The 12,080-nt window shown below is 36.8% G+C and overlaps 2 protein-coding genes across 3 annotated transcripts in view; one reads left to right on the top strand and one right to left on the bottom strand.

Annotated features, from left to right (window-relative positions):
* Window positions 1–10,862, bottom strand: part of LOC127873247 (TATA box-binding protein-associated factor RNA polymerase I subunit A-like) — a 42,100-nt gene extending 31,238 nt beyond the window's left edge. The window contains exons 1-2 of the mRNA XM_052417022.1: window positions 10,781–10,862; window positions 412–514 (exon numbers count right to left, since the gene is read on the bottom strand). Coding sequence (XP_052272982.1) covers window positions 412–514; window positions 10,781–10,834 — 157 coding nt within the window. The 5' untranslated portion in view covers window positions 10,835–10,862. The remainder of the gene's footprint in view (window positions 1–411; window positions 515–10,780) is intronic.
* LOC127873252 (multiple coagulation factor deficiency protein 2 homolog) overlaps window positions 10,848–12,080 on the top strand; it is a 33,790-nt gene continuing 32,557 nt past the window's right edge. For both annotated transcript variants that reach the window (XM_052417030.1, XM_052417031.1), the window contains exon 1: window positions 10,848–10,982. In XM_052417030.1, coding sequence (XP_052272990.1) covers window positions 10,967–10,982 — 16 coding nt within the window. In that variant the 5' untranslated portion in view covers window positions 10,848–10,966. The remainder of the gene's footprint in view (window positions 10,983–12,080) is intronic.

The following is a 12,080-nucleotide window of genomic DNA, read 5'->3' on the forward strand; positions in this document are numbered from 1 at the left end:
TTATAGTGTAGGTGGAGATAGTGGCCAGAATGGACGGACGGACGGCGGAGATAATCACATAATCTCCCCGCTCCGATTCAGAGTGTGGGGATAACAATCACAGCACTGAAGGCACTTGAGTTGTTCGCTATTGCATAACCTACGACCTAACTCATTTTTTTTAACTAAGTTATCCCTTTTTGAACAGCAAGTTTAAAATAAACTCAAACTATTCAAATTTATTAAGAGTGTGTCTCAACGCAAATGTTGCACGGGTAAGTGATTTTTTCTTCTGCCAAACACTCAAGACAAGTGTCATTCAAGTCTTAATAAAGTTAATTAATATTTTTATTATTAACAGATCTTTAAGACCCTGTTAATGTAAAAGATGGTTTATTATAAAATGCTCTCCGTTTTATTACTGTAAATTACCTTCTGGTACTAAATGGTCGATTTCTGTCAACTCTTTTTCCATGTCCAAAAACCATTCTGTTGTGGGACCCTGAATCCTCATCAGCAACTCACAACATTCTATCTGAAGACATAAGATATCTTCAGTGCTAAACAGTGAAAAGCAAATCTTTGAAAGTTTTTTATTTTACTTAACGCACAGGAAAATAGTATTTTAATTGTCAATTGCCAATGAGGTACATGTATACACATTTTTGTTCCTGTGTGTAATTAGCAATTACACAATTGGCAAACTGTAGTTCTAAAAAATTTACAGTTTACAGACTGGCTGCATACCTGACAAGGATCAGATTGTGAGTCTGAAATGGAGATATCACACTCTTGTTTTGTTTATGATATTAAACAAGTACTAGACTAAATGTGGATATTTCCTTTGCATCGTTGAAACAACTAAAAATACACAGAAAATAGGGATAACAAGACTATTGCCAAGCAATATATGTCCCCTACCGGCTCCACCATTGTCAGAAATTCCACCATTGTCAGAATTAAAAAAAATAATATATATTTGTTTCCATAGCAACCAGATTTTTTGAACAAAATAAAAAGACGTGCATAATGTCCATATTGCCATCTATCCATGTTTCAAGTTTAATGAAAAAATATGAAGAACTTTTCAAGTTATCACAGGATCCAGAAAACTACCATTTTCAGCAGTATTTCTAGTATATTTGTTGCAATAGCAACCAGAAGTTTTGATGTAGGAACAAAATGAAATCACGTGCATAATGTCCATATTGCCATCTATCCATGTTTCAAGTTTTATGAAAAAATATGAAGAACTTTTAAAGTTATCGCAGGATCCAGAAAAGTGTGACATACAGACTCACGGACGCACAGAGCCAAAACCTTAAGTCCCCTCCGGTGAAACCGGTAGGGGACAAAAAGATACATAAGTGGTCCATTGAATTGTTGTGTGGTCTATCATTAAATGACTACACTAGCTTTTTCACTTAAACAATAGCCCAGTGCTTTAAAATGTAATTTGTGAAGAGTGGTATCAATAGGCTTAACAAATATAAGTATTAAGTTTCTAGCTTTAGAATGATTGTGTACAAATATCATTCACATGAAGAAATGTTTCTCATTCACTTCAGGAACTATTAAGATTAAATTCACATGGGCAGCAGAATAACAGACCTAGGCAACCACCTGGAATGAACGATAAAAATCGTTTACAAGACAGAGATCTAAGGGAAGCTAGATCTAACCAGTAATTAATTTAGTCAAATACTAGATATACGTATATATTTTGTTTTTAAGTCCAAAACTACAGGTTGTATATCAAACATGTAAGTTTTAACATTGTTTCACTTTATATTCATAGATGTACAAGTGGCCCAGGTTTCATAAAAATTCTTAAGTCTTTTTTTAACAGGATTTCTTAAAAGCAAGTTCATAATGTGTAAATGTCAACAGTCTTGAATCAACAATCGAATAAAAATCTTTATAACGTTCAATCAATCAAATATTGTTTATTTCTGTGAAACTTATATCTAAAAAGTTAACATTGTTACTGATACATTTTCTTATGTTTGTTTCAGAGTACATATTAAGTCTATGTGTCATATGAGCAAATTGGCACAGACTGATGAGGATTTTATATCAATGTACATGTCTGGTGTACACAAAAGATCCATTTTTCTGCTGTGCATCCATAAGTTATTTGCAATTGAATAAAACTAGTCTTTTTTAATTTTCTGGTACAACTTTGTTGAATTTGCATTCTGGTGTTCTTTTTCATCATTATATATTTTTGCATAAAAAGTTATTCGATCATATATACTCACTTTAAGCTCACTTCAAGTTCAACTTGTGTATATGTTTCAATAAAGTGTGCAGACATTAATCTAAAACTAGAAATGGCGCGAAAGAGGCCGACGCGTATCCCCACGCCGCATGTTTGACCCAGGGGCTTCCCAAGGTTGGTAATGGGCCATGCATAGCTGAGATTGACCGTTTTATCAAAAGAGATGTTCAGTACCAATTTGAAGTAAATTGGTGTAGAAGTGAAGAAGTAAATGTAAAATAACCTTAAACAAGAGCTGTCTCCATCGGAAGACATATGCCCCCGAAAAACGCTTTTTTCGAAACCTAAACGCAGATTTCAAAACCTAAACACGACCCTAAGTTCAAGGTCAAGATTTGTGTGCGTATGGAAAGGCCTTGTCCATATACACATGCATACCAAATATGAAGGGTACATCTGAAGCGACATATGAGCATTTTTCGAAACCTAAACGCAATAGTGTGACAGAAAAACAGACAGACGGACAGCGGGATCATTATATGCCATCTCTCGGGGGCATGAAAATGAGTGAAAATCTCTGACCTAGCCCCACCCCAACCCCCATAACTTTTGACCCAGGGGTCAGATCAAAATTCCAAATAGTGAACTGTCGCACATATACTCATGTCTACCATGTGTGTAAGTTTCAAGGTTCTAGTGCTAATAGTGCAGGAGAAGATAGTGGCCAGGTCGGACGGACAGACGGCGGAGATAACCACATAACAGATTTCAAAATCTAAACGCGGACCCTAAGTTCAAGGTCAAGGTCGCAGGGGTCAAAAATTGTATGGAAAGGTCTTGTCCAGATACACATGCATACCAAATATGAAAGCAACATCGGAAGGGACACAAACATTATGAGCTTTTTATGGATCCGGGTCGCAAATTTTGACACCTGAACACGGATCCCAAGTTAAACGAGAAACCGTCTGAGACGGGTGATGCTCCTCAAAGGATTTTTTTGTTACAATATTGCACTATATATTAAGATAAAAGGAAACGTCGCTGGGGGCACAATAATTGTTTTATAGAAAATTTCAAAGGACCATAACTCTGTGAAAAATCATCCGACCAGAACCGGCTGATTATATGCACATCTCTTGGTAGTGAAGCTTCCCATAAAGCTTAATTGAATTCCGGTCATTAGTTGCTGAGAAATAGCCCGGACAAAAATTGTGCACGGACGGACGGACACACGCACAGACAGATGAAGCGGGGACTATATGCTCCCCACAAAAAAAATTGTGGGAGCATAAAAATGTCATGCTCATGGAAAGGTGTTGTCCAGATACACATGCATACCAAATATGAAAGCAATATCTGAAGGGATACAATAGGTATGAGCCTTTTTTGAATTGCAGTCGCAGATTTCGAAACCTGAACGCTGACCTCAAGTTCAAGGTCAAGGTCACAAGGGTTAAAAAATGTATTCGCATGGAAAAGTGTTGTCCAGATATACATGCATACCAAATATGAAAGCAATATCTGAAGAGACACAGTAGTTATGAGCCTTTTTCGAATTGCAGTCGCAGTTTTCGAAACCTGAACTCTGACCTAAAGTTCAAGCTCAAGGTCACAGGGGTAAAAAATTGTATGTGCATGGAAAGGTGTTGGCTTGATACGCATGTATACAAAATATTAAAGCAATATCTAAAAGAACACAGTACTTATGAGCGTTTATGAATCGTGGTCGCAGGAAAATCTCTGACTCGGCCCCACCCCAACCCCCATAACTTTTGACCCAGGGGTCAGATCAAAATTCCAAATAGTGCACCGTAGCACATATGCTCATAGCTACCCTGTATGTAAGTTTCAAGGTTCTAGTGCTAATAGTGTTGGAGGAGATAGTGGCCAGGACGGACAGACAGCGGAGATAACCACATAAACCCCACTTTTTCTCTGAAAAGAGTGGGTATAAAAAGTTTTCATGACAATGAAATGTTTACTATACAACATAAATAAAATTTGTATGTCACTTTGAAGTAGTAAAAGAAGTAAATGATTTGCTGCAGTTTAACAATTTATTACAATTTACAAATCCGTGCCAGATAATTAATTCTGGAATCCATAATTAATAGGGCTGCAACGAATCCAAAAAATTTGTTCGGATCCAAATCCGAATCCAAATATGGTTTCTTGCAGTTTTTCCGATCCGGATTCCTCAGATAAGAGAAAATGAGAATTTTCTGTCTAAACTAAAGAAATTAATGTTTTAGAAGTTTAATTTGACTACAAAACATTAAACATTTATTAACCAAAAACATAACAAAGTTCTTGTTTAACATTGTAGCAATGTCAAAACAAGAGCAACCACTTGCGGGTGCAGACCGCTCATCTATTTTCTTTTTAAAGGTGAAGGGACTCTCAATTTCAATCACAATGGAGGGGGGGATGGAGTGAAGAGGGGTGTATAGTGTGGGGGTGTGGTCATTTATTACATTATCTTCCAAAAATGCGGAAATAAAAAATGCAAAAATAAAAAATAAAAAAATTCGGGGGTTGGGGGGTGTGGGGATGGGGGGAGGGGATTCTTGGGTGCGATGGTTGGACGGTATTTCAAAAATTAAATAATAAAAATAAATATTTGTGTTTTCTAACCGTTTCAAAAAACAAGAGGGCCATGATGGCCCTGAATCGCTCACCTGACTCATTAAGATCAGATGAAAACTATGACCTCTATTGTCTACACAATGTTTTTCTATGATTTGACCTAGTGACCTAGTTCCTGACTCTAGATGACCCAAATACAATCCCAATCCAGATTTCATCAAGATAAACATTCTGACCACAGTTCATAAATATTGGATAAAAACTGTGACCTCTATTGTCAACACAAGGTTTTTCTATTTATTTGACCTAGATTTTTACCCAAGATGACCCAAATACAATTCCACCCAGATTTCATCAAGAATTCTGACCAAATTTCATAAAGGTTGGATGAAAACTGTGATCTCTAATGTCTACACAAGGTTTTTCTATTATTTGACCTAGTGACCTAGTTTTTGACCCCAGATGACCCAAATAAAATCCCAACCCAGATTTCATCAAGATAAACATTCTGACCAAATTTCATAAAGATTGGATGAAAACTGTGACCTCTATTGTCTACAGAAGGTTGTTCTATTATTTGACCTAGTGACCTTGTTTTTGACCCCAGATGACCCAAATACAATCCCAAACCGGATTTCATCAAGATAAACATTTTGACCAAATTTCATCAAGATTGGATGCAAACTGTGACCTCTACTGTCTACACAAACAAATTGTTGACGGACGGACGCACGGACACACGCAGGCACGCACAACGGACGCCGGACATCACACGATCACATAAGCTCACCTGTGTCACTTCATGACAGGTGACCTAAAAATATGTGTCGGAGATAAACATGAACAGTTGTGGTGAAAATCCCATAGAAACAAGGGCTGTTTGTAAAACAAGTTTTTTGTCACTGTGAATGGTGGTGGTGGTGGTGGTGGTGGTGGTGGTGGTGGTGTAGACATTAGTAGGTAGTAGTAGTAGTAGTAGTTAGTCGTAGTAAGTAGTAGTAGTAGTAGTAGTGTCAGTAGTAGTCGCTAGTAGTTAGTAGTAGTAGTAGTAGTAGTAGTAGTAGTAGTAGTATTAGTAGTAGTAGTAGAAGTAGTAGGTAGTAGTAGTAGTAGAAGTTAGTAGTAGTAGTCGTTAGTTAGTTAGTAGTAGTAGACTTAGTAGTAGTAAGCTAGTAGAGTAGTAAGTAGTAGTGGTAGTAGTATTAGTATTCGTAGTCGTAGGTAGTAGTAGTAGTCGTAGTGGTAAAAGTAGTAGTAGTCGTGTGCAGGAAGTTAGTAGTAGAAGTAGAAATGGTGGTGGTGGTGGTTGGCTGGTGGTGGTGGTGGTGGTGGTAGTAGTAGTAGTGGTACTAGTAGTAGTAGTTCTAGTAGTAGTAGTAGAAGTAGTATTAGTAGTATTAGTAGTAGTAGTAGTAGTAGTAGTAGTAGTAGTAGTAGTAGTAGTAGTAGTAGTAGTAGTAGTAGTAGTAGTAGTAGTAGTAGTAGTGGTAGTAGTAGTAGAAGTAGTAGTAGTAGTAGTAGTAGTAGTAGAAGTAGTAGTAGTAGTAGTAGTAGTAGTAGTAGTAGTAGTAGTAGTAGTAGTAGTAGTAGTAGTAGTAGCAGTAGCAGTAGCAGAAGCAGTAGCAGCATTACAAGACCAATACTTAAGAATGATCAAATGGGAAAAGGTAACCTAGCACTGGCAGTAAATATGGGGCCCATTTACAGGTCAGATTTGGAATCTCTGCTGTAAAATGAGATTTTGAATGAATTAAAGGGAGGCAAATCTGTAATAAAAAGAACATGCATAAACCGTAGTTGTTTACCTTGTTTGAACCATGCTAAATCCTTACAAGTTGGAAAGAATTGGATGAAAAATTTGGACTTTATTGCATAAACACTATTTTTCTCAATTCAAGGGGAGGTAATTCTGTACTTCATGGACCAATAATGCTCATTTTTTGTAGGGTTCCTGTTCTCATTGATATAAAGACACTGTGCAAATTTGGAAAGGATCGGACAAAAAATGTGGAAGATTTTTGAAAGTTTTTACAAAATAGGCAAAAACGAATAAACATGCAAAGTTCAACGAGCTCCTGCGGCCATGTTTTTTGACGAATCAAATTTCTTTGAACAACTTTTTCAGGGGAGCCTTCAAAGGTCATCCATGTGAATTTTTTTGAAAATCTGATGAGCGGTTTCTGACAAGAAGATTTTTTAAGGTTTTTACCATATATGGTCATGGCGGCCATCTTGGTCATGTGATCAATTTTTTTTTAACAATTCTTTTGTCCCATGACCTAGGGATGCTCCACATGAAATTTAGTTGAAATTGGCTCAATGGTTTAGTAGAAGAAGATGTTTACAAATTGTTTACAGACGGACGGACGACGGACGCTGAGTGATCACAATAGCTCACCCCGAGCTATCGCTCAGGTGAGCTAAAAAAGAAATGTGTTTGTCGGAAACACTATGTCCCCTTCTGCGCGGCTTTGAATTTAATTTTTTTGACCTTTGACCTTGAAGGATGACCTTGACCTTTCACCACTCAAACTCTGCAGCTCCATGAGATACACATGCATGCCAAATATCAAGTTGCTATATTGAATATTGAAATACTGCAAAAGTGTACATTAAATGAGCGATTTTGACCCATATATTTGACATGTGACCTTGAAGGATGACCTTGACCTTTCACCGCTCAAAATGTGCTGCTCCATGAGATACACATGCATGCCAAATATCAAGTTGCTATCTTCAATATTGCAAAAGTATTCATAAAATAAGCGATTTGGGCCACATATATTTGACCACTGACCTTGAAGGATGACCTTGACCTTTCACCACTCAAAATGTGCAGCTCCATGAGATACACATGCATGCCAAATATCAAGTTGCTATCTTCAATATAGCAAAAGTACTAATAAAATGAGCGATTTTGGCCACATATATATGACCTCTGACCTTGAAGGATGGCCTTGATCTTGACCTTTCACCACTCAAAATTTGCAGCTCCATGAGATACACATGCATGCAAATTATCAAGTTGCTATCTTGAATATTGAAATACTGCAAAAGTGTACATTAAATGAGCGATTTTGACCCATATATTTGACCTTTGACCTTGAAGGATGACCTTGACCATGACCTTTCACCACTCAAAATGTGCAGCTCCATGAGATACATATGCATGCCAAATATCAAGTTGCTATCTTTAATATTGCAAAAGTTATTGCAAATGTAAAAGTTGGCGCAAACCAACCAACAGACAAACCAACCAACCAACAGACAGGGCAAAAACAATATGTCCCCCACTATTATAGTGGGGGACATAAAAAAAAATTGGGGGGGGGATGGGGTGGGGGGTATAGTGTGAGGGTGTGGTGGTCATTTGTGAGGTGATCTAAAAAAAAGAAAAAATTGGGGGGGAAGGGGGGGAGGGGGGCGTGGGGGATGGTTTGGGTGGAGTCTATTGTGGTATGTCAGGTAAGAGATGTTTTGTCAAAGTATCAATCAAATCAAATCATAAATAAAGAAGTTATGGCAATTTTAGCAAAATTTAATAATTTGACCTTGAGAGTCAAGGTCATTCAAAGGTCAAGGTAAAATTCAACTTGCCAGGTACAGTAACCTCATGATAGCATGAAAGTATTTGAAGTTTGAAAGCAATAGCCTTGATACTTAAGAAGTAAAGTGGGTCGAAACACTAAATTTAACCATATATTCAAAGTTACTAAGTCAAAAAAGGGCCATAATTCTGTAAAAATGACAACCAGAGTTATGCAACTTGTCCTTTTACTGTCCCCTTATGATAGTTTGCGAGTGTTCCAAGTATGAAAGCAATATCTATGATACTTTAGGGGTACAGTGGACCAAAACACAAAACTTAACCAAATTTTCAATTTTCTAAGTATAAAGGGCCCATAATTCCGTCCAAATGCCAGTCAGAGTTACATCACTTTGCCTGCACAGTCCCCTTATGATAGTTAATAAGTGTTGCAAGTATGAAAGCAATAGCTTTGATACTGTAGGAATAAAGTGGACCTAAACACAAAACTTAATAAGTATAAAAAGGGCAAATAATTCTGTCAAAATGCCAGTCAGAGTTACATAACTTTTCCTGCACAGTCCCCTTATGATAAGTGTAAGTGTTGCAAGTATGAAAGCAATAGCTTTGACACTTAAGGAATAAAATGGACCTAAACACAAAACTTAACCAAAATTTTCAATTTTCTAAGTATAAAAAGGGCACATAATTCTGTCAAAATGCACCCCAGAGTTATCTAACTTTGCCTCCCCAGTCCCCTAATGATAGGAAGTAAGTGTACCAAGTTTGAATGCAATAGCATTGATACTTTCTGAGAAAAGTGGACCTAAACGCAAAACTAAACCGGACGCCGACGCCGACGCCAAGCTGATGACAATAGCTCATAATTTTTTTTCAAAAAATAGATGAGCTAATAAAACGAAACCTTAACACTTATTCACTTAACAGTTTGCTCGTTAACATACACTTTTCACTGTTCATACAGTTTGATGTTTGTTTTCACAAAAATTAACATATCAAAATTGTCCGGGTCCAGCCTTATGAGCATTGACAAGGTCTCCTGCTGTAGAGAAGATTCTCTCACTGGGCACTGAGATTCCTTGCATCACAAGATAGCATATAAACTTAGTATATGACGAAAGATGCTTTCAAGACATTACATGATGCAGGAACACAATGTGACAGGTCGAGAAATTATGCAAAAATTACCTGAATAACATTACCAGGGCTCGAATTTAACTTTTTTTCTACTTGCAAAACATTGCGAGCAGCTTTAATACCAACTCGCAAAATCAAAAAACATTCTCGCAAATTTTGCTGGAAACATAATTTAATTTCCTATTGTTATTTCCATCTGTGGGCAAAAAGAAACTAGTTATTTTTCGCTTCGACGCCATGTCTGTTCAAGTTCAATGAACATGTGTGAATTAGTCGACTGTTTAACGTTCTTTGTACCAATACTATCCTCGTATCTGTACTATAAGTATACTTGTCTATATACAAGGTGCGCGCTTCCACATACGGGTATTAGGACGTTCCATGACCTATGGTTTAGCGTTCAGGACGTCGAACGCATTTAGCAATATTACTGTTTTTTTTTCACTATTTCTTTACTCGCAAAAAAATACTAGTGGCTTAAAACTTAACTCGCAATTGGTATTTTTCACTCGCATTTTGCGAGTGTGCGAGTGTTAATTTCGAGCCCTGATTACAGCCACACTGGATCAACTACTGTTGTTTTTAATACAACTCAAGTCAAGGATTGAAAACTTACTTATTGCCATTAGGAATTGCACTTTTAATGTTTAAATCCTCCATGATTTCGAATTAGTTTTGCTTTCGAGGCTCATTACAGAATGTCCAATGACACTCTTATACAGTAAAAGCCGTAGGATCTCGAATGATCTGCTATGTGACTGTCACATGTTAATAAATATCGACTATTATACGTATCTTTTCTCTTTTAAACAGAACCAGTCTGTATAAAAAACAATACTCCTGAAAAACAGCGCTAGGTTACATACAACTATGAAAATAAATATTCGGAACCGAAATTTCCAGGGGTGGATCCGTACCCGGGAATCTGAAGTTGGATCGGAAATCATCAGATATTTCGGGTACCCGTTGCAGCCCTAATAATTAATCACTTCTCTTTTAAGTCAATTAAGAGTTTGGTTGTTACTTTCTATATTTTATAACTTTTTGGTGACATAACACGTATATTCGGTATCTTAAACCTGTTCGCTGAAGTATCTTTATATAAGAATTGATAACTGTTAAAGACTCATTGGATTAACAATATGTCCGAAAATTACACTGTCCGAATACCTATACCTTGACTTTGACTGAGTATTACGACAAGACGATGTACTCTTTCGCATGTCAATTTTTTGAAATTGTATAGAACACTTTAAATAGCTTTAGAAAATTTTATCTTACAAGAAAACTACATTGCATGAACATACACATTTTTGCAATTCTTCCCGAGTCACCGAATCTTTGTCCACATTGGTTTCCATCGTTGTTGTTGTTCTTTTCCTGTCAAACCTCCTCATGGAAGAGTAGCCAACACGGCGAGTGACACCTCATCAGTATAATTATTAATCTGTGAATGATAACGTTGCACAATAATATATTTCTTTAACACATTGATGCGTTGTAACAAAGGTAATAAGTGCATTTATTAATACGTTTGAGCTTTTATAATTTAACTTGGTAAACTTAAATATGCATTAATCTGTCATAATTTGTATGGTAACCGGATGTTTTCTGCCATATGTTTACATTTACTTATTTTATTAAATTGACAGTTAAACTTCAGTTTCTTAACCCATATTTTGAAAACTACATAAATACATTATCATTAAATATTTTAGCAGTTTAATTGAAGATATAAGTTCATTTATATAGACGTGTGTGATAGATTTAACTATATTGTTAGCTATCTCCCGCTCCATCACCAGCCAGGAACAACCCGAACTTAACTCTAATAGTAATGCAATCTGGGCAAAGATCTCCCTTAAAGGTATCAGAGACATATATATCTCTTCCTTTTACAAACCTCACGAGAACGATGAGGAGTCCCTCAATGATTTATGGTCAACGGTAAGAAAGATTCTCAGGAATAGCTCAATCTGGATCTTGGGTGACTTCAACATGCCCAGTATAAATTGGACAACCGAATCCATTATGGAAGGCTGCAGGCAAAGGAATATCTATATCTCCCTACTGGAAAATCTTTTAGACCTAAATCTCCAACAAATGGTAACTTCCCCCACTAAAGGCAATAACACCCTAGATCTTTTCTTCACAACTATGCCCGGTCAAGTCCATAGCACCACTACATTGCCCCCACTGGGTTCATCAGATCACGACATTGTATTTCATGAGACGAAGGTTAATAGAGGCCGTCCCCTACAAACTGTCAGAGAAGTCAAAAGTTATAGGAAAGCTGATTGGTCAAGCCTCAAAAATGACTTTAATAAATACGCAATAGTGTTTTTCCCAGGAGGGCAAAGGGGCATGGCGCCTTATGTTCAAAAAGGGCATTTTAGCGCGCAGTTGAGGCAAAAAAGGGCAAAAACGTTCCCTGAATACCTGAATTACGGGGCAACATGTTATCGCATCTGAAGCAGTTGTGGGAAAATAACATATAAACAAGCACATTTAATGGTAATTGATGTATTTAACTTACTATGATTTATATTAATGTATTTACCTTGCAATGTACATTTAAGTTCCATGCTGTTTCAATAAACTGAACAG

Source organism: Dreissena polymorpha, chromosome 3 (genome assembly GCF_020536995.1).
Source record: "Dreissena polymorpha isolate Duluth1 chromosome 3, UMN_Dpol_1.0, whole genome shotgun sequence".
Classification (NCBI taxonomy): domain Eukaryota; kingdom Metazoa; phylum Mollusca; class Bivalvia; order Myida; family Dreissenidae; genus Dreissena; species Dreissena polymorpha.